We start from the raw sequence: 26,690 nt of genomic DNA, 5'->3' as shown, positions 1-26,690 counted from the left end.
TATCCGCAAATCAATAAACGTGATACATCACATAAACAAATTGAAAGAAAAAAACCACATGGTCATATCAATTGATGCAGAAAAAGCATTTGACAAAATTCAACACCCATTTTTGATAAAAGCTCTCAGCAAGGTGGGAGTAGAAGGATCATACCTCAACATAATAAAAGCCATATATGACAGGCCCACAGCAAACATCATACTCAATGGACAAAAACTAACACCATTTCCCCTAAGAACAGGAACAAGACAGGGATGCCCCCTCTCACCACTCCTGTTCAACATAGTACTGGAAGTGTTAGCCATTGCAATTCGGCAAGAAGAAGAAATAAAAGGCATCCAAATTGGAAAAGAGGAAGTAAAACTGTCCTTATTTGCAGACGACATGATATTATATATACAAAACCCTAGAGACTCCATCAAAAAGCTACTGGACTTAATACATGAATTTGGCAATGTAGCAGGATACAAAATTAACCCCAAGAAATCCGAGGCATTTCTATACACCAATAGTGAACTTTCAGAAAGAGAGATTATAAAAACAATCCCGTTTACCATCGCACCAAAAAAATTAAGCTACCTAGGAATAAACTTAACTAAAGAGGTAAAAGACCTCTACTCAGAAAACTACAGGACGTTGAAAAAAGATATAGAGGAAGACATAAACAGATGGAAGAACATACCGTGTTCATGGATTGGTAGAATCAACATCATTAAAATGTCCATACTACCCAAAGCAATCTATAAATTCAACGCACTTCCCATTAAAATACCAACGGCATACTTCAGAGATCTAGAACGAACTCTCCAAAAATTCATCTGGAATAAAAAAAGACCCCGAATAGCTGCAGCAATCCTGAAAAAGACCAAAGTAGGTGGGATCTCAATACCAGATATCAAGATGTATTACAAAGCCACTGTTCTCAAAACTGCCTGGTACTGGCACAAGAATAGGCATATAGATCAATGGAATAGAATAGAGAGCCCAGAAATCGGCCCGAACCAATATGCTCAATTAATATTTGACAAAGGAGGCAAGAACATACAATGGAGCCAAGATAGTCTCTTCAATAAATGGTGTTGGGAAAATTGGACAGATATATGCAATAAAATGAAACTAGACCACCAACTTACACCATACACAAAAATAAACGCAAAATGGATAAAGGACTTAAATGTACGACAGGAAACCATAAAAATTCTAGAAGAATACAAAGGCAACAAAATCTCAGACATATGCCGAAGTAATTTCTTCACTGATACAGCTCCTAGGGCACTTGAAACTAAAGAGAAAATGAACAAATGGGACTACATCAAAATAAAAAGCTTCTGCACAGCAAAAGAAACCATCAACAAAACAACGAGAAAACCCACTGTGTGGGAAAACATATTTGCCAATGTCATATCCGATAAGGGCCTAATCTCCAAAATTTATAGGGAACTCATACAACTTAACAAAAGGAAGATAAACAATCCAATCAAAAAATGGGCAAAGGACCTAAATAGACACCTTTCAAAGGAGGACATTCAGAAAGCCAAGAGACATATGAAAACATGCTCAAAGTCACTAATCATCCAAGAGATGCAAATCAAAACAACAATGAGGTACCATCTCACACCTGTCAGACTGGCTATCATCAACAAATCAACAAACGACAAGTGCTGGAGAGGATGTGGAGAAAAAGGAACACTTGTGCACTGCTGGTGGGAATGCAGACTGGTGCAGCCACTATGGAAGACAGTATGGAGTTTCCTTAAAAAACTGAAAATGGAACTCCCATTTGACCCTGTGATCCCACTTCTAGGAATATATCCCAAGAAACCAGAAACACCAATCAGAAAGGATATATGCACCCCTATGTTCATAGCAGCACAATTCACCATAGCTAAGATCTGGAAACAGCCTAAGTGCCCATCAGTAGATGAATGGATTAGAAAACTGTGGTACATCTACACGATGGAATACTATGCTGCTCTAAAAAGGAAGGAACTCTTACCATTTGCAACGTCATGGATGGAACTGGAGAGCATTATGCTAAGTGAAATAAGCCAGTCAATGAAGGAAAAATACCACATGATCTCACTCATTCATGGATAATAGAGACCATTATAAACTTTTGAACAATAATAGATACAGAGGCAGAGCTGCCTCAAACAGATTGTCAAACTGCAGCAGGAAGGCCGGGGAGGGTTGCGGGGCAGGAGGTAGGGGGGTAAGAGATCAACTAAAGGACTTGTATGCATGCATATAAGCATAACCAGTGGACATAAGACATTGGGGGGTAGGGGAGGCTAGGGGACTGTCTAGGGCGGGGGGATAAAATGGACACATATGTAATACCCTTTGTAATACTTTAAGCAATAAAAAAAAAAAAAAAAAAAAAAGAATTGTCTTTTCCTCCCACAACTTCAATTCTGCCTTTCAATTAGCATTGCAGACTGATCTATATGGAACCCAAATTTTCACTCAGTCCCAATCCTAATAAACTCATCTGCACAACTCTTGTTTGCCTCAAGTTCAGTTCCCATATTCATGGGAGCAATGCTGCCAAACTTGAGAGGTCATTTCACAGCTGTGCAGTCTTCAGTGGCTCAGAGACATGGGGGAGAAAGACACCTGTCCTTGCCGTCTCTCCCAGCCACCTACAAGCCATCTAGCTCCAACGTGCTTTTTCCAGTCTTGTCTCCTTAAACACCACCCACTAACCTCTCCTCCCTGTGCTCTGTTAGTCGTTGCCTCAAGTCTAGACATTAGGGTTATAAAGTCCTACGGGTGGGCAGCCTTACTCATCCTTGTATTCCACACAAACACCCCTGCAAAAAAAGTCAACTCCTCAAAACTCTGCAGAGTGAACCTTTTATAAGAAACACATCTTTAACTGATCTGATTTTTAAAGTACAAGCTTTCAGTTTCAGAATACACGGAGCTAGAGCTTTTTCATATGTTGAAAAATGGAAAGCATGGTGGCAGGTGTAGAGATGATAGGGAAACTAAGACCAGATCAATGAATACGAGGCAGCCAGGTGAGGGGAAGTAGTTATCCCAACACGGATGCAAGGTCTGAGTGAAGGTGGGCTGAGACTTGGGGGGGGACACTGAAACATTGTCCCCACTGCCAATAGAGTGAGCAAATGAACTTTGGTCATAAAGCAGATCATGAATTTCCAGAGTTCCCGTGAAGCAGGTGTTTGACTGCGATAAATTCAGAGATTAGTCTTTTCCATTGTCACAAAAGAGCAATGTCAGTCTGTATATGTTGTTACTAAGAGACAGGTTCTGCTTTAGTGAACCCATGCTCTCACGCACAGAGAACCACACTTAAGAGACTTTTTGGGGTGACATACCCTGATTGTGTAGGGGTATCAGCTGTGGTGCAGGGGGAGGGGGAGGCTGTGGTAATGGAGTTGGCTGAGGAGTCACAGGACTGAGCACAGCAGTAAACAAGTCTTCAACATCCTTTCCTCCAAGCTCTAGAAAATACAATTATAATGATAATATGATTAAAAGTCTATGAGAGCCATATAGGGAATGCCACTTTTGGAAACTAAAAAATACAATCACAATTACCTGGAATTTTATATAACTTTCCAAGAATTGCTCCTAGGATAAATTAAAGAAATAGAAATATTAATAATTACCATTTTAATGTACTAATACAAAATAGCATTTCATAGAAATCTTCAAAATAGAAGTTAAAATGATAAATAAGCATGCAGAAATCTTTGAAAATCATATTTACTCATGTCTTTTAGAAAGCCTAGCTGTAGGGCAAATATTTTACCATCTGTGACCATTTTGTCTAGTTCAGGACTAAGGATTCCGTCCAGCTGCTCCTCACTTAAAGGTCGTGAACTCTGATTGACACTTGGCTGAGACACAGAGGAAGGGTCATCGGCGACAGGGCCAATATCTATTCCGGCTGGAGGAACAAGGCAAAGAAATTAAAAAGTGAATTCTGAATACATACACAAAATGCATTTCACTATTTACCTGCATGAATACACAACAGTACGATTAAAATTGAGCAATGAAAAGTCTGAAATTCTGAATTAATCAAGATTCTTATATCAATCTGGATAGTCAAAATTAGTAAAAATTAGGCACAATGTATTTGTAAACTGGTGCCACTTTAAGTTATAGTTTAATCAAAATAAATATATTTCCTGATTAATAAAGAAACACTTCTGGTTGTAAAGTGCTAATTTCTACAGAAAATAAGTTAGGAGTCTAAGAAAATATTCTATATACAATATCCACTACACAAATAATAGCTTTAACTTGGAAATGGTAGTTCCTAATACATAGTTTAACTATCATATGCAAGTTATGTGAAACAGGAGGAATACGTTTCACATAAAATTAATGAGAAGCTCTAAAATTCTTATTCAGTGTTTAGTAAACACTACCCTTGTAAATAATTTCAGCTGTAGATCATAATTTTGAAATATTCTGTGGTCAAAATACAAAATATAGATTGTGTTTATTACGTAACATGTTCTATCTCATAAAAACTGGTTTTTAAAACAATATCCACATTTAAAAGTACTCTATCATCTAATTCTTTACCATGCTTTCTCAGTATTACTATTTCATAAAGTAAAATTTAGTCTGCTCTTATTTTATTTTATATTAGAAATTCTATAACATTTGGGTAAAATTATAAATTACACAGTAACAAAAATAAAACCATTCATTAAAAAAAAATTACTGAGAAAATCACCCAAAGCACAGTACAGCTGTACCATGCTTTAGCTGCACGCATAAAGGGGAAAGCAAAGATGGATTAGTGACAAATTAGCACTATCACAAATGCGCATGCACCTACAGGCTGTGGCAGCGGAAACCACTCTAAAAAAGACTACTCTAGTCAGCCGTCATCCACTGCTCAGGTTCTTACCAAATGGAAAAGGTGAGTTGTCAACCTGGAAAGTGCATAAATCAAGACCTACAAGACCCAAACCAAATAAAATGGATGATTATCACAGGAGCGGAGGCAAGGGACAACACAAACAAAAGAACAAGACACAGGAGCCTTGAATGCCATAAGCCTTCAATGTGATGCTATTAGAAAGACAAAAGAAATTAACTAACTTGCTGCAGGGAAACTGAGGTAGATCAAATTACATAATTGAGGTCTTTGATAATGACCCCCCCCAAAATTTTTTTTTCAGTTTTAGAGAAAAGACTAAACTTCTTCCACACACATGCACCTCTCTCTCATGCCCTAAAACAGACACTAGGCAAACAGCATTCAATATACCTGAATGATCAACTGATTTTGCAAGATCATCTGAAATTATTCCAAGAATGTCATCCTCTGTGTTTAGGACTTCGGATATATCAGCTAGCGTGTCATCAGCAGTACCTAAATACAGAAAGTGTATTTTCAATGTCTTGACATTTTCCCAGACATTAAATTCTAAAACACCCTGCCTCGTCCTACCACTTACTACATATCCCGAGTACAGCAGATGCTAAGTGCGAGAATCATAGAACATTAAGATTGTTACTTCTAAAATAAAAGATTTTTTTCATAGAAAAGGTACTCCAATGTTTTGAATAACAAAATATTAAAGATTAGGACCATTTTTATTTTGTGGCTAATTTAAAATTAAGTAAACAAAGATCTATAGGCAATAAAAGTGAAAAAAAATACTATAAGAAACAAAGCAAAAAAAATCACTAAGGAAGTGACATCTCTAAAAATCACGTCTGGAAAATAAAACACAGAAGATAAGTAAAATATGAAAGGCAAACCCATTATTTAAAAATTCCCTGTTTAAACCAGTTACCATCTGGTTCCAGCCTACCCCCCATCCCCACCTAACACTGATAATTCATTCCTTTCTTTATTCATTGAATACCCACAGAACTGGGGTTTCAGACTGTGTGAATAGACATGTCCCAGCCACTGAGAATACAGAATTGTATAAAACCAAGTACATTCCCTCACAGAGCTTACTTTCTCTGAGGGAGTTAGACAATAAATTACATCAGTATAAGTGCCATAAAGACTTTAAAAATAAGGAGACAGAACTAAGACTCAGATGTGGGGGTGCTGTATTAACTGGTCAGTAAAGACCTTTTAAAGGACATGATCACACATGTCCAAATGTGTGTAAATGAATAAAAAGGAGACATTAAGACCAGAGCAGGTAAGGTTTTGCCAACAGAGGGAGCCAGTGTGCTTGTCAAAAGAAAGAGAGCTAAGCAAAGGTATGTGTGGTTTTACAGGTCACAGTGAAGACTGAGCTTTACTCTCAAATATGATGTGTAACGGGAAGTTGCTGGAAGGCTGGGGGCCAGGAGATATGAAGTGGGTGGCTGCGGGACCTACTCTGAAGACAGAGACGACTGTGTGGGTGTATTAGAGATAGAATGGGAGTAAACAAAAAATCAAGGGTGGCTCCAAAGGTTTCTCACCTAACAAGTAGAAAAACACTTAGGCTATCTTTAGTAATTCTATTAGTCACTTAAGTTAGGGAACATGATTTTTTAAACCAAATGGGACAAATAGTTTTGTCACATTAAAAGCATACTTCCCAAATAGAATTCATATATACATGAGAATTTCTCAAAGTGAAAGAAAATACAAATTTTGTATGCCCAAATATTCATAAATTTATAAGAGAAATAAAATTATTTCAATAATATATTCTCTAGACAACAGTACACTTGAAAAAACAACTTTTGGATAATTCCTTCAGGAGTCATTTAATGTGAGTGACTGTGTTTGTTTTAGACCAATGGAATTCTATACACAAATCATAACAAACACTTTTTAAAAGGCCATGTTTTAAAAGTCTGCCCCTACCTAAACAGATTTTATATCGTACCAGCAAATTATTAAAATTGATTTCATGGACTATATTAAATTAAATTTAAAAAAAATGAAAGCCATTATTTGTGAATTTCCCATTATAAAGAAAAAGAGTGATTCAATTGCAAAGAATATTACGTTTCATCTAAGTTTTGAAACATTTATCTTATTATAGTCCTCATGTTTGGTTTTATCATTAAACCATTTCTCTTCAGCAGTTTTGTGGAAAAAACAACTTCAAACAAAGGAGAGAGGAAAAAGAACAAGTGGTAACGTCTTTCCTGTCACAGTGCAGCTTCTGTCCAATTTGTTCTCTTCTCCACAAAAACTCAAGTGCAAATAACTTCTGTTTAAGTCTTTTAATCCCTGGTCATGATTTTTACAGTAAGACATAACTTTCATAGTTAGGGCACCCTTGTAAGGACCCACAGATTTTTCACTACACACTATTTTAACAACACATTCACATGGAGAAGAGCAGGTCAGTACTTAAAACAACAGAATGAAAGTAAAAGTAAAATAATCTGCTAAAATCAATGAACAAAAGCATGGCCTTCAGTACACCAGTGGGAGAGACAGGACGTGTGCATGCATACAGAGGGGCTGAGATGCTTCTATAACTCAGTCAAGAAAAGTTACAACCAAAATACAAAAGCCTGCATTTTGATCCAGGATAATGCCAAGTTAACAAAGCTGTAATGACTTAATGTACCAAGTGGTCTTTCAGTGCAAGACTGCCTTAAGAGTATTTTCCAAATTGAGTTTATAAAACTAACTGAGCAACAAATATAATCAATGGCAAAAAGGAAGCTTGTCAGAAGAACATTAATTTATAATTGTTAGTAAGATAAAAAATCTAGGGGGGGTACCTCTGAGCATCATGACAGCATGGGAACAGAGATGTTGGCAAGTAATCCCCACTGAACAGGACCACCTCCCTTCTCCAACAAAGAATGCTCTGGCCCAAGCTGTCAGCAGTCAGAAATGACCTAAGGCTATGAGTTTCACTGATTAACAATCTGGAAGCCAGGTCCCTAACATAGCATTCTTGTCTTCTCTTGAATTTCTCTGGGCTGTGTAATTAACAAAAACCTATCTTACTTAAATCAAAGATTATTATATTTATAACTCATGGCCAAATTACACCCCCTTACATTTACCCTCAGCAAAGTGTAAACCTAACATTTTCCTTTGCAACTTCTTGATTTTGGTGGTAGTTACACAGATAAATTTATTTCCCAGATGTTATACACCTGCCCACCTAAAAAACAGTTACACTTACTAAATACGTCACACCTCAATAAAGATGATTTAAAAACTGTATATAAGGCCAAACCAAAGCATTTCAGAGGTATAATTAAAAGGAAGACGATGTCACATGATAAAAATTCCACATACCATGAGTTCCAGGTTTTGCTGGCGTTGAGGATGAACTAAGTAGTGGGTCTAAGGAAGGATCCAAGAAATGTGTGTTCACGTTTGCTTTAATTGAAAGCTGAGCTGTGTCTTCTGATAGAATATCTAAATTTAGCTTGTTTTGTCTACTTGTATCTAGAAGATCTTTTCCAAAGAAAGCTTCCTAGATAAAATAAAGCACATATGAAAATGACTGACTTATTTATAAAATTCTAACATGACAATAGATAATTCCGTTACCCTTTAGAACAAGAAGGCAGAAATAACAGACAAGCTTGGTATTTAACAACATAAAAATTGAATACAGAAATATATAAATGACATAGAAATATCCTGTCAATTCTTTTATATAGATTTCCCTTATTTTAAAAGTACAATTTTCTGCAGCTTTATAGAGATAAATAAAATTATGCAAACAGCAGCACACAATTTTGTCCAATGTGTTCTAGCGACAGCAGTATAATCAATAATTCCAGATTTAGGCTACAATTAAATTTAAAGATTGATAAATTTACAATACTATTGGCACCTAATTTGTATAAGAGAAACTCAAGCTTCATGAATATTATTTTTTTTTAAATCTTGCAATGTTTTTATTTTTATTTTTTTATTTTTTTTTTAAATATATTTTATTGATTTTTTGCAGAGAGAAAGGGAGAGAGATAGAGAGTTAGAAACATTGATGAGAGAGAAACATCAATCAGCTGCCTCCTGCACATCTCCTACTGGGGATTGTGCCTGCAACCCAGGTACATGCCCTTGACCGGAATCGAACCTGGGACCTTTCAGTCCGCAGGCCGACGCTCTATCCACTGAGCCAAACCAGTTTCGGCATCATGAATATTATTATTATTAGAGGTTACTTGCAGAGGATAGCACAGGGTCTGATCTACACTGTTAATATGTGCAAACTTCAGATTAATAACCTCATGCTGATTCATGAACACATTAAAGACTGAATACATTATAGATCTGAAAGGGATTTTTGTAGCCATTTTAATCTTACTATGTACACAAAATTTATTTCTCTTAAAAGGCTTTTAGCTTTTTCTTTACTCCTCTGACACGTCTCCATTTCAATATACATTCTCTAAAGACCAAGGTTTCATACTGGGTTCTTTACAACGCAGTATAGCTACAGAACTTCTGAAGGACCAATCAAAAGGACAAAAGGAAACACTGAGGACTGCCCCCCTGCCGCCCCTCACTTACTTTAACCCAGCAAGTCTGCTGTGGCCTATTTTCTACAATGTGGTCTACCTGGAAAAGGGGTCCTCTGTACAGGACACTTATGTAGTACTTGTCAACATTTCACACATTCTTGCTAAAGATGCATATCACAAAAAAGTTCACTGCAGCATTTTTAATAGCAAAAAAGTGAAAACTGCCTGATGACAAAAGGCACATGACTAAATAAATTATAGACACCCACACAACAGCAATTGTTAAAAAGGATATTGCCATGCTGTCAAAGAAACGTTCTAAAATACAGTATTAAAAGAAAAGCAAATTGAGTGGTATGTCCAGCTAACCATAAAATACAAACCAAGACTATTAGGACTGTATAAAAATCCTATCTAATAAAGAGGGAATATGCTAATTGACCCTCACGCCATTGCAACAATGGCAGCACCCACAGCCATAAGGAGGGAATATGCTGATAGACTGCCCCACCCTTAAAGATGATGGCACCCACAGCCAATGAAGAAATATGCTAATTGACTGCCCCGCCCTCAAAGATGGTGGTGCCCACAGCCAATAAGGAGGGAATATGCTAATTGACTACCATGCTCTCAAAGATGGCAGCGCCCACAGCCACAAGATGGCAGTGCTCAGTCACCTCAGCCCTGTCGGGGCAGGGGCCACCCGAGGCTCAGGCAACCAGGGCCGGCCGAGGCTTGCGCTGCCAGCAGTGGCAGCAGCAGAGGTGTGATGGGGGCATCTCCTTCCCCTGATCGCTAGGTTGCCTCCTGCCCCTGAGGGCTCCTGGACTGCGAGAGGGGGCAGGCCGGGGTGAGGGACCACCCCTCCAATGCATGAATTTTCATGCACCGGGCCTCTAGTAAACTATAAAAGAAGTTATGACCAGACAAACACCAGAGTATTAACAATACTAAGTGGACGGAAAAAGGGATGGGTGTGGGGGAGAGTCTGGTCGAGGCAATAGTATATTTGATTCAAATTTCTGCACATTTTTTCAATGAACGAGTTATTTCACTATGAAAAAAAATCTGAAAATCCATAAAGCTAGGTCACTGGGTAGCAGATAGGTTTGTTCTCATACCAAAATTGTTGTGCTCGCTTCGGCAGCACATATACTAAAAAAAAAAAAAAATGTTTATATCAGTAGGAAAAATGCTGAGTGGCAGGAAGCACGTTAGAGTTTTAGAGTTAATTTATTTAATGACTTCAGTATAAATCTGAGAAATCTGAGACCATATTAGCAAAACTTTTTCTTTAAGTGACTCAAGATGACATGGGTTCTCCAGGTCACATGGCACCACAGCTACTTAGTAGTCTGCATAAATATTTCTAATGGATAGAACATACAATTATGTATATTTTATTGTGACAGTGTTGTAAATAATAAAATTAAATTGGCCCAGCCGGTGTGGCTCAGTTGTTGAGTGTCAATCGATGAACCAGAAGGTCACGGTTCGATTCCCAGTCAAGGCACATGCCCAGGTTGCAGGCTCGATCCCCAGTGTGGGGTGTCCAAGAGGGAGTCGATCAATGGTTCTCTCTCATCACTGATGTTTCTCTCTCTCCCTCTCCCTTTGTCTCTGAAATCAATAAAAAAATATTTAAAATTGGGAAAAAAATTGTTACTGAATTCCTAGTGGGTTTTTGACACTATATATTCTGCCCACCCACCTTGGATGAGGGGGAAATACAACTGCTATCACAAGATGTTCAAGAAACAGTACCATTACAAAGGCTTCCTTCACTCCTTCACATACAAAAAAAACAAAACAATTAGCTATTACTATGTGTACCATAGTCAGTACACTGGTCACCAGAGGAAACAACTCAGCTCAGTAGATGAAGAACACAGCAGGGATCAGATCCCTTTGCTAATGGATGAAATAGTCAGTTTCCATACTTTCATAAGCAGCTCAAGAAAGCTTCCTAAATATAGATTACACTGCACAGAGGAGGAGCAGCAGGAAGAGGAGAGGAGGAGGTAGAGCAGGGGGAGGAGCAAGAAGAGGAAGAGGAGAAAGAGGAGCAGCAGGAGGCGCAGCAGCAGGAAGAGGACTTTACGTGCTTAATTTTTATTTAATCTCTCATTTCTGTGTAGTTGGTACGACCACAATTTTACAGATGAGACTACTGGGCACACAGATGTTAAACAGAACAAGATCACATAGAACCAGTAGCAGTAGTATTAAAATCCCGGACTCCCAAAGGCTCAGCTATTTAAAATGGACACAGCCCTGAAGATGTTAGCTGTTTAACAAAAACTGACACTCGTAAATATTACTACATACAGAAGTGACTGTGCTTAAAAGTCATATTTATTAAATACAGAAGACTTTTCACTTAAATTATTATTTATTTTTGTGCTTCTTATACATGAGGAAGAATGAACAGGCTCAGGAATGGGAAATCAGCTCATGGCTGAGCCAGATGGTCAATCTCAGTCCCCCTCCAATCCAGGACTCTTTCCCACACAGCACATGGCCCTGAACTCTCCGGTACTTCATGCTCACAAATTGGTATCTTTTCCCATAGTCCACATCTATCAAACATCACTTCTTTCTATGGATGGATATTTTGCTGATGTATATTTTAAAACACAGTAACAATTCTGTTTAAATCTTTAATTCACTGAGCCTCTAGAAGCAGACAATGGTGATTAAAGCTGTAACTGGCTGCTGAATGCCCACCTTCACTCAGGCAACATTATTACTGTTGCTCAGCAATGTTAGCCGTGTGCTGCAAGAAGTTTTGAAACATGCCACACCTGATTATTTAGGCAGGGGCACTGACCTCTTTTCCCTTAGACTGTCAAATGACAACAGCCAACACAATAGCCATCCAGTGTGAATGAATCAAAGTTATACTTTCTTTTTTTTTTTTGTCAGTTGGGAAAAAGTATATTTTTTGGTGTGTGGCAGAATTTTGGTAATTTGCTTATATGTGCCATGCGACGAAAAAGATCGACCATCGCTGCTATAACCTATACTAGCAAAGGGAGATGTCCACAGGACCTGGGCGTGGGCAGCACATAGGTGTGGCTGCTTTGCAAGAATGAGCTTTTCTCAGCCCAACGTGTCCTTGTGAAATATTCAGAAGTGGAAAACTAGAATAATAAAAACAACTTTGTGAAATGTATCAAAGCACAAAAAGGTAAACATTAATTTTCATGAGCCCTTGGAAGGTAAAAATGGCACTATGATAACTAATTAAAAATAAAACAAGTAAAAAACTTAACAAAACCGAATAACCTATATTTCAAAACTCAATACATTACATTTCTTTCAATAACAAACTACATAATATAATGTGAAGCAAAATATTACTTGTAAATAGACAGGGAAAGTTTCCTCGAGCTTGTTTTTCCTTTTCCGGTACCTCTTCTTTATTTTTTCAGTGTTTTCAGTAACAGAAACAGATTCATCAACAAGAGTATCTGGTAACTGCTCACTCCAACCTGAAAACAGGAGCCACATTTATGAATGCATGGTATTTACAATTTCCAGACAGATCCGCCCAAAGTAATTGTATAGCTTACCAATATACACAGTTCCATATAAACAAATAAGCTTTTTCTTTTGAGGTATAATTGACATGCAACACTGCATAAGGTTAAGGTGTATAGCATAATGACCTGACAAGCCTTTCACAAGTGTATCTCAAAGCAAGTCTACCAATATAAGTAAATTTTAAGCCTCATAAAATTTCATTTCATGTCTATTTAATATCAGCATGTTTCCTACTATCTCTTAATGAGCATTTCCCTGCTAGCAAAGCACAGCTTGTTTTTAGAACCTCAACATTTTGTTAAAAAAAAATAATTAAAATGAAAATGCATGGTGCTCATGAGTATGGAGAAATGGCTACTGGTACACTACTAATTTAAGAAGTATAGCCTTTGTGTAGAGTTTACTGGAAATATCCAACAAAAGTCTTTTTAGAAATGTGTGTCCTTCAATCCAGCAACTCCAAGGGGTTAATTGCAAATTAGGTATTTGTAATACATACATATTGTGGTAAGATATGACTATGAAATATACTTATCAATATGTGATGAATGGTCCATCTTAACTCAGAAATGGAAATAAACAAAGTTTGGACTATGAAATTAGTCCAGAACAAGTATGCTACTTAGAGCAGGTAAGCAATAATGACATCTCCTCCCCTTCTCAGGGCAAATGGCACATCCCTTTTGAAAATCAATGTGGGTGCTTTTGTTGTCAGATTACATAGGTAGACTGACTCTTCTAAAAAAGACTAAAAACAGTGGATAAATACTTAAAATTTTTTTAATGTACTAGTAATCTAACCAGAAAATGAATCCTCAAAGACCAAAAATTAAGGTAAAACAAGAATCAAAGAAATTAGCAAAGAAATAAATAAAACTCTCTGAAAATTTGTAAAAATCCACTGACCTTGAACTCTATAGTTTTCAGAGCCTGAGTAGGAATGGGGAATAGAAGACAAAGTTTAAGTCTTCTCCTCAAAGTGATTAACCAGAGGTGTCTTATAGAAAGGCAAGAAATAAAATTCCTCCCTGAGAATTCATAAAATCAGTATAGCCCTAATGTATAAGAAACTTGAATTTACACAACACAGGTGAACCAACAAACACTTCAATCTAAGAACTTAGCTCAAAGAAGTCCTGGTGTATTACCTCATGTTCCTGGAATTGACAAATATAAATAGTGTCTGAAAGAATCCACCTTCAAGTCAGTTCTCAGAAAGTTCAAAGAATATTCTAAAGAAGATGAACTCACAGTGCGGTAAAATCAATATACATGCATGTGGACCCATGTATCTCACATAATAAACACAGGGAATGAGGCACAGGGGATGAGCCAGCAGATACAGAGTAGAACCAGACAGCTAATATTTTAAGCTAATTAGATACACACAGAAATGAATGTTGGCTGATGCTAGAAGAAGAAACTACTGAAATATCAAGAAGGCAGTTTAGAAAAGGGTGAAAATGCAAATAAATTAAAACTCAATGGATGATACAGGTAAAGGAATAGAATATTGAACTAAAAGAACTGAAATTAGAGGAGAAAATAAAGAGACAGAACAAAAACACAAAAAATAGTTTCATTGATCATGTCACATTTCTTAATTAGGATTAATTATAGCCATGTTGAGTCACATTAGAAACTTCTTTAAAATCAAGAACTCTGCTTGGAGCACATGCTGAACACAGTAATTTTCCTTCTCCTATCCTATATAAAGCATTTAAAATATATAAGTATACAGATCATGACCATAATGATTACAAAGTCTTATTAGAATCGGCTCTTACACTATGGCTTAAGCAATGATTCAGCTTTCTTTGACTCTCTAAGTGAAGATGACAGATTATTAATTGGAAGATGTATTTTTAAAACATGATAGAATCTTGTTAAAAATTGCTGGGGTTCACTATTATTTTCAACTGCATAGTCTAAAAGTTTCCACTTTCATGCCAGAGAAAGGCCTCTGTGAAAAGGCCTTAAAGTACCTGATACATAACAAAGTGATTTGGTCCCTACACTATCTATACTTACCACAGGAAAAAAAAAGAAACTTATTTTAAAATCTCAAAGTAATGTAGTCTATTAGATTCAAATCATTTCCTTATCAAACCTAATTTCTGTATTACTGGTATGAACTGGACAGGCGCTCAAATCCTTTGATCATACGCAGCAATGACACTGTAGCATTATTTAGGATAACTCTTTCCAGTAGCAACAGCAACACAAACAAAATCCATACCTTCATCTCTGCTAGGTAACTGCTCAGAAATAGAGCCCGAGGAATCTTTCCTGATCACAGATCTTTTGGCTTTTCCTTGCCCGGTCCGACTTCTTTGCCGTACCATAAATCCACCGATACCTATCCCCAAAGAAATTGTATAACCTCATAATTAATTTATCCCTGTATACCTACAGTAAGTAGGGTGAAACTGCTTAGTCTTACATAATGAAGCATTGTACAAATTCAACATGGGCTAATTTAAATAATCAATCTCATTTTAATGAAAAACTGTAAGATTCTGGAAATAAGCAAATAAAAAGGTTAAAGCCTTATCACTAACCAACCAAAACAGGACATTCGAGGACAGCAAGACTGCACACTTTTCCTCTTCTACACAATGCCAGAGTAAATATTCTTTACTTAACAAATACCTATAACTCACATATTATCGCTTACTAGTAAATGGTCTACTAGCTGAGGGAGAAAAGAGACTAGAATACACTAGATGATGCAAACAAAATTCAAATGATTTCAGGGGTACTGTGTCTAGTCACTCCTCGTAAGACCCTTAGACACCAAAGACATGCATGACTCTATAGGTAAAAGCATGGAATCTGGAGCCAGATTCTGGAATTTTGGTCACTACTTATTTAACTTTTCAGACTCCTTACTGGTAAAATAGTGATATTGTACAGCACCTCCTCATACATAAAAGGATGAAATAAATTAACAGATATAAAGTGCTTGGAATAGTGCGTGACAGTCAATGCTTCTGTCATGTGACCCAAAAGTCTAAAAAGATACCTAATGGGCCACTCAGAGGTATGGACAACTTCCATGTGAGGCAGAAAGAGAAAAAAAAATTACGTTTTTCTAAAAGTGTATTTCTAAGCCTCACTAAAGGCCCAGTGCACGAATTAGTGCACGGATGGGGTCAGGCCGGTGCACCCGGATTGAGCCGGCCCAGCCAGGTAGAGGGGATGCAGGAGGTTGGCCACCCGGGAGGGCTCCAGGGCATGTTCACCCGTCTCGTTCAGTCCCGATTGGCTGGACCCCAGCAGCAAGCTAACCTACAGGTAGGAGTATCTGCCCCTTGGTGGTCAGTGCACGTCATAGTGAGCAGTTGAGTGGCCTTAGCATATCATTAGCATATTACACTTTGGTTGAACAGACAACCGGACACTTAGCATATTAGGCTTTTATTATACAGGATAAGTGAAGCACCCCTACCCCATTCTATTTTTAGCATAACTGAGCTTTGGATCAGAGCATGCAGCATGGCTCACACCTGGTCTGTATGGCTTCCGCTTCCTCTTTCTGACACCCTCTGTTCCTTCCACACCCTTGGCTTCACCATCCACAGCTTCCCGTTCAGGACTAGATTCTGACTTTCCATCACAGTCCATAAGTTCTCCTTCTGGAAAAAAGTAAATATACAATGAAAATTGGGGAAACCTACCAAATACATCATTCCTATGTAACAGGAAACACAAAGCAAAGTGGCTGCCAAGCCCTGCTCCATGCATCCCAGGGTAGGAAAGGTGTAGGAGAGATGACGAAGTCCCACATTAGCCGTAGAACTCATGCAACTTAAGGCAATTATGTCAGAAAATGCAACTAGTCTCCACCATGCTCCTCACACATGCTGGGCACTCCTGCACAGGGCCTTTGTCTGCATGCTCTACCTCAGGTAATCAATCTAGTGGCTCACTCACCCAACCCTTCAAACTCAGTGCTCAACACTGCTCTCTGTTCACCTGATCCTGCACCCCCTCCCTATGCCCCCCTACTCCTACTTACTCTTACTCTATTTTTTCCATAGCAGTTGCCAAACACATTGTAATTAACTTATTATTATATATTTCAACAGTCTTTCCTCCTAACATAAAAATGTAAGTTCCACAAGAGGAGAATTTTATCTGTTATCTTCACTGATATGACTTCCAACATGTGGCACACAGGAGGCTTTCAATAAGTACTGTTCAGTGATGAGATGTTGTAGAACAAAAAATAATAATTACTTTATTTCTCAATCAGAGGAAAAGACATTACCAACCTAAAAATAAGCAAGCCTGTGGTCATCTGTTTCAAAGATAAGCAAAAATATAACTCATATTGAATTTAATACTACTAAAATTATATTGTCATCTCAAGAATTCAGCTAAGAAAATCTTTTCTTTAAAAATATTTTTTTTATTTACTTCAGCGAGGAAGGGTGAGGGAAATAAACATCAATGATGAGAGAGAATCATTGACCGGCTACCTCCTGCACGCCCCCCTACTAGGAATTGAGCCAGAAACCCAGGCATGTTCCCTGGACTGAAATTGAACTGTGAGCTCCTGGTTCATAGGACAACGCTCAACCACTGAGCCATGCCAGCTGGGAGAAAAATCTTGATTATTAGATCAGGAAAATGTTTATAAACACCTGTGACTATAACTGTATATTTAAATATTAAGAATGGCGTTTCTATTTCTAGAATAGGATGCATGATCACGCTTTGCTTTAACCTAACCATGGTGCTCAAGCTTATAGCCTCGAGAAGGTTTATGCTGCCCTCTGAACTTTCCCACCTGCGATCCTCCATACACAATGCTTGGGGTGGTCCTGAAGCTCTGTGCTAAAGGACACATGAAAAGGGAGGGAACCTGCAAAGGCAGGTCCAGTAAGACAACCCACTTGGAAAGATCAGATGTCATATCCAGGGTTATCTGAGCCAGTGGAATTTACCTTTAAAGAAGTCATTCTTATTTTAAAGATTATTTTATCTACTTTAATTCTTGCAAACATACTGCACAAAAAATAAATTATTATTACCTCGACTATCATCCATTTCTCCATCCCGTGAATGCTCAGACTGGATGTCTGGAGGGGTCTGCAGGACGGCCACACTGTTCTGATTTATAATCTTCAATTTCAACTTTGGTTTTGACCGCTTTCTTCTTGGAGCTGTAGCTATGAGACTCTGCAACTGAGTCAACCCTGATTCAGTTAAGCACACACCATCCTGTGTGTAGGTCTTGGGTGGATCTAAAATTGTAATATCCAAGGATACAAATTAAAACTCTCACTTCAATTCTGATTAATAAGTTAATTCAAGACACAAAAGAAGACCTTAGCCAGTTTGGCTCAGTGGATAGAGCTTTGGCCTGCAGATCAAAGGGTCCCAGGTTCGATACTGGCCAAGGGCACATACCTTGGTTGTAGGCTCCTCCCTGGCCCAGGCCCTGGTTGGGGATGTGCAGGAGGCAACCAACTGATGTGTCTCTCTCACATTGATGTTTCTCTCTGTCTTTCCCTCTCTCTTCCACTCTCCCTAAAAATCAATGTAAAAAATATCCGTGGGTGAGGATTAACAACAAAAAGGTGGATATGAAATACCCAATGTGACTTCTATAGAGCAATTATCTACTAAATGAACAAATAATTAGCTAAGAGTACTTAATTAATTAAAAGTAAGAGTTACTGCCCTGGACAGGTGTTCAGTGGTTAGAGCATCAGCCTCCAGACCAAAGGGTCATGGGTTCGATTCCTGGTCAAAGGCATGCAGGTTAAATACCTAGCCCTGGTCTGGTCTTGAGCAGAAGGCAACCAATCAATGTGTCTCTCTCATTCAATATTCCTCCCCCGCCCACCTCCCTCCCACTCTGTCTAAAAATCAATGTGAAAAATATCCTCATTCCCTGAGTTAGGATTAATAAAAATAAAAAAAAGTAACTGGCAAAACTTGCATTTTTTTTTATGGTCTTCCTGGCCCTGTCTGGTGCGGCTCAGTTGGTCGGGCATCATCTCATGCACCAAAAGGTTGCTGGTTCTTCAATTCCCAGCCAGGGCACATGCCTGGGTTTGGGCCCAATCTCTAGTAGTGGGCATTGCAGGAGGCAGCCGATCGATGTTTTGATTTCACTTCAATGTTTGTTTCTCCCTCTCCCTTCCTATCTTCCTGGCATTTCTTTGTTCATGTATCAATGTAAAGATTTAGAAAGAAAGCAACGAAGCCAAAAGGGAAGCTTCGGTCTCGAGGTGTGAACCTTTTCCTGGGAAATCCAGTCAGGCTAAAAGATGAGGACCAATTTATACAAGAGAAACAAGAATACTGCAGAAGCCCATCTGGAAAGCAAAGTATCAATGTAATCACTTACAGGGAGAGATACAAATACGGAGAAACCCTGCAGTATTTTTTAAACCCACAGAACTGCCGTTCGTTAGGACAGTTTCTGAACTGTCCAAATATGTTTGTGCTGGTAACAGCACATGGGAGTACACAAGAGAATGAGAGATTAATAAAAGTATATTTATCACCATTCCAGGCTGATCTAGTACAGAAAAAAATAGCAACAGATTGAGTTAATGCTGAAGGAATGTGTTAACCAGGTCTTATTCTCTGCTGATAACTAAGCAGGGTAATTATCAATGAAAACAGCAAAAATGGACTAATGGTTATTTCATTGCCAACGGAGGAGATTTATAGGAATACTGTACCACTAAAACTAGATAAGATGTGCATTTATGTATCAATTATAGAAATGATTACTGCCTGGCCGTGGTGACTTAGTGGTTGAGCATGGACCTATGAACCATAAGGTCATGGTTCTATTCCCAGTCAGGGCACATGCCTGGGTAGTGAGATCGATCCACTGTAGGGGGCATGCAGGAGACAGCTATTCAATGATTCTCTCTCATCACTGATGTTTTTCTCTCTCTTTCCCTCTCCCTTCCTCTCTGAAATCAATAAAAATATATTTCAAAAGATAAAAAAAAAAAAGAAATTATTACCAACATTAGGGAATTTAGACCAGCACCCATATGATTAAGGTAGGTATCATGTATATGTGGAAGTCAGTTAAATCAATAATTATGTATTTATACCTTTTTGTAAACAACAGCCAAATAAAGCATTTAGACCTTACCTAGCTCCTTCACTTTCGTGACAATCTGTGCTACAAGTGAGGAATCACAGCATTCTGAGGAAGGCACTGAAGTGAGAGAAAAAAAGTCATGTAATTTTCTTTTTCAAAAAGGTGAAATATATTCACTGATTTACAAATGACTAAAATTTCTATTTCTGTACCCATTTTACTACAATAAATGCGTGAAAACTAAATAGAGTTTAAAAGTTGTCTTTAAAACAAGCAGGTGAGCCCTGGCCGGAGTTGTCCAGTGGTAAGAGCATCGGCCTGCACACTGAAGGGTCACCGGTTCGATTCCCAGTCAAGGGCATGTACCTGGGTCTCAGGTTTGCTCCCTGGCCCCTATTGGGCATGTGCGGGGAGCCAACAGCTCAATGTGTCTCTCTCACATCGATATTTTTCTCTCTCTTCTCTCTGTTCCTCCCTTCCACTTATCTGTCTCTGAAAAGCAATGTAGCCGAAACCGGTTTGGCTCAGTGGATAGAGCGTCGGCCTGCGGACTGAAAGGTCCCAGGTTCGATTCCGGTCAAGGGCATGTACCTGGGTTGCAGGCACATCCCCAGTAGGAGATGTGCAGGAGGCAGCTGATCGATGTTTCTCTCTCATCGATGTTTCTAACTCTCTATCTCTCTCCCTTCCTCTCTGTAAAAAATCAATAAAATTTAAAAAAAAAAAAGAAAAAGAAAAAAGAAAAAAAAGAAAAGCAATGTAAAAAATATCCTCTGGTGAGGATTAACAAAAAATTAAAATTAAAATTAATAAACAAGCAGTTGAAGAAAATGCACACATAAGAAGAAAAAACTGGTAAAGATAAAGAACCAAGGTACTGGGATTTCTACATACTGCTAACCACCACAAGGTTATAAGCTTTAAAAGCAAAATTACATTTATAGCTAAAATATATGCTTATTTTACTTTATGGAAGCAAATTGTTTTAGTATATTAAGTTGGGTTGGTAAGAATTATTTACAACACAAATAACTTAATTTTCATAAAATATTTGTTAAAACATAGTTTCGCAAAAAGAAAACAGAATTAGTGTCAACCATTCACTGGTTCTGAACAGCAAAGCACAGGGTTGTAGCCAAGCACAGACTCGCTGTCTAAACCATACTCTTACCATTTGATGTCAGCATATAGGGTCTGCACATGCTACAGTCAAAACCAGTGTCCGCCACATTTTCCACTTCCTCTTCAGTATTTAAGTTTTGACAAATGGCATGCATCCATCTAAAAAGACCATATTTGTACACTTAAAAAAAGGAAATATACTAAGAATGGTTTTCTTTTAAAAATAGGAGTTGACAGTCTCCACACTTCAAATCCCTGTCTAGACCAAAGTTACCCTTTTCCCCTAACCTTGCCTACTGACCCACAAACATTTTCAAAGCTGAGAAGGAAAGAAAAAGGAAAGAAATCAAGTACTAGGAAGGGATAATGGTTTGATGGTCATCCCCTAAAGATCTGGGAAGTTCGTTGCAGCAAGTAAGTGCATGGAAATCCAGAGACTGCAAACTGTAGAGTGAGTGAGTGAGTGTGTGTGTGTCATGTGGGGCACCTACCGTGGGGTATACACAGCTCATACAAATGAGGCTGAACAGTAACCAGGAAATAAAAAGAGCTGTCTTGCCTTAGAACAAGGAATTGTGGGCAGAGTCCTGAGAATCCTGCAGTGCTGATAAAATACTACTAATATCACATGTAGAGTTAACTGCTCACAGGGCAGAGTGTACCATTAAAACCAAGATAACCGTCTTGATTTTGAAGCTGCACACAGACCACAGAAGGAGAGCACACAGATATTTAGTGTCTAGACGAGCTTTAAGAAAAAGTGGCTAAAGGCTGAAACTGGTTTGGCTCAGTGGATAGAGCGTCGGCCTGCGGACTGAAGGGTCCCGGGTTCGATTCTGGTCAAGGGCATATACCTGGGTTGCAGGCACATCCCCAGTAGGAGATGTGCAGGAGGCGGCTGATTGATGTTTCTCTCTCATCGATGTTTCTGACTCTCTATCTCTCTCCCTTCCTCTCTGTAAAAAATCAATAAAATATATTTTAAAAAAAGAAAAAAAGAAAGAAAGAAAAAGAGGCTAAAGGAAAACAGAATGTGTGAGGTCCTTTGTAAAATCTAATAAAACATTCAGAAACTATCCGAGAAAAATGCATACATGCAGGCAATAATTTGGCTGCATCTATTTTCAAGGGATTTATCAACCCTCAAAAAGCCCTACTAGTAACTTAAAATCTTTAGTCTGGAACTGAGAAGACAAAACTAGAAACTTCTGTGGGTTTCTAGCTCACTAAAAACCTGGAAAGCAAAGGCGTTGTTTCTTAAATTTAAAAAAGTTATTTTCTAATTTTCTTCTACTACATTTATGAGAGAAAAGCTTGCAAACGATGAGGGGAAAAACCGCCAGCACAATACCTATCACATTGTCTGCACTGCAGAATGAGGTCTTCCTCCCGGTAGTTTCGGTAGCAGATGGGGCAGGAAGACAGGCTTGCACAGGGGGCACACTGCGTGTAGTTGTTCTGCCACTCACACCTCAGACCTGCAGATGTGGCTCCACAGTGTCTGCACCAAACACACCTGAAAGCCAATACCCACCACAAGTCGCAATTTTACTTATTCAGTTACTATATTTCCCTCTCCCAGGCCACAGCTTGGCTGGTCCCCATTCCTCTCTCACAAGGAAGAGTAGATGGAAATTATTCAATGTATATTTGAAAAATTTGATTAGTACCTATCATAGTAAATATGTATTATGCAATTAAGCAGACATGGCTAATTTTTAAAAGCTGAAGTAGCGTAAACCCTAGAGTACCATTTGCACTTCCAGCCTCCTTTGGGAACCGTCTGCAAGGGAGGGTCCAAGCAGTAGGTGTGGTAACTGATGTCGCAGTCATCGCACAGCAGGAGTCTCCCCGGGTCCGTGGCCTTCCCGCAGGCCTCACACACAGTGCACTCGAGGCACCGCCAGCCTTTGCTGAGAACCACTTTAGTGATCTGGAAAAGAAATAGCCGCCCATGTGGTTTATACGTAACCTACACAATGCACATGATGGAATACACCATGTAACTGAATGTGGTGCTTATGTACCTAAAGGCAGAAAAGAGGCAAACCTAACATTTACTGAGTACCAACAGTGGCCCAACACGGAGGGGGACACATTCATATACTTTGAGGAGTCCCCCAACTGGACAGAATAAAAGAAAGCGGTAAATATTTTAATATCTTAATGCCTTTTCCCATCCATATAACTATCCTGTGCAGAGGCTTATATGTCCACTTTACAGATGTGGTGACTGGATTGTACAGAAATCAAGTATCCTGCCCCCTTACTGTTAATATTAGAGGCCCGGTGCACAAAATTCATGCGGGGGAGGAGGGGTCCCGCAGCCCAGCCTGCACCCTCTCCAATACGGGACCCCTCGGGGAATGTCCAACTGCCTCTCAAATCCTGGACCGCTGGCTCCTAACCACTTGCCTGCCTGCCTGATCGCCGTTAACCTACTCTGCCTGCCTGCCTGATTGCCTCTAACCACCTCTGCCTGCCTGCCTGCCTGATCAGCCCTAACTGCTCCCCTACCGGCCTGATCACCCCTAACCGTAAATGCCGCACCCTGCACCCAGGACCCAGGCTGGCTTTGCCTGGGCCGGATGCAACTGCAGGGAACCGTGGGCAGGTGGCTTTGCCCAGGCCACAGGCACAGCTACAAGCACCCAGGACCACAGGGCAGGCAGCTTGTCCCTCTCCCAGGCCGCAGTCTGGCTGGTCCCCATTCCTCTCTCTCAAGTGTTGAGTGTCTGAGCTGTTACAGTGTGAAGGCGTGACAGCATGATGACCATTTGCATAATAGCTCTTTATTATATAGGACTAGAGGCCCGGTGCATGAAATTCATGCAATGGGGGGGGGGGGTTCCCTCAGCTCAGCCTGCCCTGCTCAGAGCAGGCACTGTGTGTGTGTGTGTGTGAGAGAGAGTGTGTCTGCTGGGGGCCTGCCCGCAGCCACACCGTGGAGGCTTGGAGCAGGCACCACTCTGTGTTGATCTCTCAGCTCCTGGCCTCCACTGTGTGTTTTTCTCTCCCTTGAGCTGTGGCCAGGGTGGGGTGCTGCCTGCAGGCTGCGCTTTGCTGCTCATGGATCACTGGATCACTGCAGAGATCAGGGGCAGGCCCTGCTGGGTGCGGCCTGTGGGGAACTTTCCTGCTCTGGGATCGCCATGATGATCCCAGGAGCAGGCCCACCTGGGGGCCGCCTGCCCTCTGCACTTGCCTGCTCTGGGATCACCATGGGGTCCCGGCTGGAGGTGAGGCTTAAGCGGCGTGTGGCTTAGGCAGCACACGGGGGTCCCGGCTGGGGCAGGGCTTAGGTGACACGATCGCCCCGCCTAAGCCCGGTCTCCCAGGGCAGCACATGGGGCCCGGATGGCGTCTGGCGCTGGCCAACCCTGACTGCAGTATGCAAATTAGCCATCTTTGATGGCGGCTAATTTGCGTATGGAGCTGATTAGCCAATGAGAAGCGTAGAGAAGGTATGGTCAATTACCCTTTTGTCTTTTATTAGATAGGACCAGAGGCCCAGTGCACAAAAATTTGTCCACTCGGGGGGGGGGGGGGGGGTCCCCTCAGCTACAGCCTGTGCCTTCTCGCAGTCTGGGACACCTCAGGGGATGACCACCTGCTGGCTTAGGACTGCTCCCTGGGGGGATTTGACCAAAGCTGGCAGTCAGACATCCCTCTGGCAGCCTGGGATCCCTCGGGGGATGTCCACTTGCCAGCGGGGTGCAGGCCTAAGCTGCAGTCCGAAATCCTTAGCGCTGCTGGGGAGGCGGGAGAGGCTCCCACCACCACCGCTGTACAGGAAGCCGTCAGCCTGGCTTGTGGCTGAGCAGATCTCCTCCTGTGGGAGCTCACTGATGACCAGGGGGCAGCCCCTGCATTGAGCATCTGCCCCCTGGTGGTCAGTGTGTGTCACAGTGACCAGTGATTCCCAGTTGTTCTGCCGTTAGGGTCAATTTGCATATTACCCTTTTATTATATAGGAGTGCCTGGCCAGCCTGGGTGAGGGGCTGATGTTTGTTTGCAGGCTGGCCACAGCCTCTTCAGGGTGGGGGTCCCTCCTGGGGTGCCTGGCCAGCCTGGGTGAGGGGCTGATGGCTGTTGGCAGGCTGGCCACAGCCCCTTTTGGGTGGGGAGGGGTACTGCTGGGGTGCCTGGCCAGTCTGGGTGAGTGGCTGATGGCAGTATGCAGATGGCCAAGCCCCCCAGCTGGGACCCTCACCCCATGAGGGTGTGGACATCTGGGTAAGTGGCTAATGGCTGTTTGCAGGCTGGCCACAACCCCCAGGCACCCAAGCTCCCAGTGGAGGCTGGCTAGAAGCAGGTACCTGGGATTCATTTATCTTCTATAATTGAAACTTTGTTGCCATTAGCAGAGGCCACAGCCAGCTCAGGGCAGACGGGAAGCTTGGCTCTCTATATCGACCGGGCAAGCAAGAATCCTGCTTGCTCCAGCTCCATGGCTGCTGGCTGCCATCTTCGTTGGGTTAATTTGCATATAGTCACTCTGATTGGCTGGTGGGCATGGCATAGGGCATAGCAAAGGTATGGTCAATTAGCATCTTTGTCTTTTATTAGTGTAGACTAGAGATCTGGTGTACAAAAATTTGTGCATTCGGGGGGTCCCTCAGCCCGGCCTGTGCCCTCTCTCAGTCTGGGACCCCACAGGGGATGTCCACCTGCTGGCTTAGGCCCGCTGCCCAGGGGGGGATGGGACCTAAGCTGGAAATCAGACATCCCTCTGGCAGCCCAGGAGCCCTCGGGGGATGCCCACTTGGCAGCGGGGAGCAGGCCTGAGTGTCAGTTGGACATCCTTAGCACTGCTGAGGAGGCAGGAAAGACTCCCACCATCACCGCTGTGCTGGCAGCCGTCAGCCTGGCTTGTGGCTGAGCAGAGCTCCCCCTGTGGGAGGCAGCTCCGAGGGCAGCTCCTGCATTGAGTGTCTGCCCCCTCGTGGTCAGTGTGTGCCATAGTGACCAGTCATTCCCAGTCGTTCTGCTGTTAGGGTCAATTTGCATATTGCCCTTTTATTATATAGGATAGAGGCCTAGTGCACAGATGGGGCCAGCTGGTTTGCCCTGAAGGGTGTCCTGGATTAGGGTGGGGGTCCCTATTGGGGTGCCTGGTCAGCCTGGGTGAGGGGCTAATGACGGTTTTCAAGCTGGCCACGGCAGTGGGCTGGAAGCAGGTATCTGGGATTTATTTATCTTCTATAATTGAAACTTTGTAGCCTTGAGCGGAGCTCAGGGCTGGCCAGGACAGGCAGGAATCTTGGCTTCATCTATCGCTAGGGGCAACCCAAGCGTCTTCCTCACTCCAGCTCCGTGGCTGCTGCCATCTTAGTTGGGTTAATTTGCATATTTTCTCTTGATTGGCTGGTGGGTGTGGCTTGTGGGTGTAGTGGAGGCACAGTCAATTTGCATGTTTCTCTTTTATTAGATCAGAAAGGATTTAAAATGTATTGACATAGTTTCTACTGGCATTTCATGAATTCATGCTTCTGAAACTTGTGTACACTGCAAAGGCACCAGTATTATGTTCAACATAAA

General features: G+C 40.8%; 1 protein-coding gene across 28 annotated transcripts in view; it reads right to left on the bottom strand.

Moving 5' to 3' along the window:
• The window catches only part of KMT2C (lysine methyltransferase 2C), a 262,590-nt gene that overhangs the window by 60,903 nt on the left and 174,997 nt on the right, over positions 1–26,690 (bottom strand). For 24 of the 28 annotated variants that reach the window (XR_004975251.1, XR_004975250.1, XR_004975247.1 and 21 more), the window contains 13 exons: positions 22,901–23,082; positions 22,501–22,665; positions 21,199–21,308; positions 20,079–20,144; positions 17,986–18,198; positions 16,456–16,584; positions 15,186–15,305; positions 12,764–12,894; positions 8,220–8,400; positions 5,262–5,366; positions 3,741–3,920; positions 3,569–3,601; positions 3,346–3,471 (listed from right to left, as the gene is read on the bottom strand). Coding sequence is in view for 22 of the 28 variants with exons in the window: in XM_036356219.1 (XP_036212112.1) it covers positions 3,346–3,471; positions 3,569–3,601; positions 3,741–3,920; positions 5,262–5,366; positions 8,220–8,400; positions 12,764–12,894; positions 15,186–15,305; positions 16,456–16,584; positions 17,986–18,198; positions 20,079–20,144; positions 21,199–21,308; positions 22,501–22,665; positions 22,901–23,082 (1,741 nt within the window). In the remaining 6 variants the exon portion in view is untranslated. The remainder of the gene's footprint in view (positions 1–3,345; positions 3,472–3,568; positions 3,602–3,740; positions 3,921–5,261; positions 5,367–8,219; positions 8,401–12,763; positions 12,895–15,185; positions 15,306–16,455; positions 16,585–17,985; positions 18,199–20,078; positions 20,145–21,198; positions 21,309–22,500; positions 22,666–22,900; positions 23,083–26,690) is intronic. The other 4 variants (XM_036356204.1, XM_036356212.1, XM_036356220.1 and 1 more) reach the window with 2 other exon arrangements.

This window comes from Myotis myotis, unplaced genomic scaffold (assembly GCF_014108235.1).
Source record: "Myotis myotis isolate mMyoMyo1 unplaced genomic scaffold, mMyoMyo1.p scaffold_m19_p_25, whole genome shotgun sequence".
In the NCBI taxonomy this organism is placed as follows: Eukaryota; Metazoa; Chordata; class Mammalia; order Chiroptera; family Vespertilionidae; genus Myotis; species Myotis myotis.
This window is presented reverse-complemented; position numbering and strand designations above follow the sequence as displayed.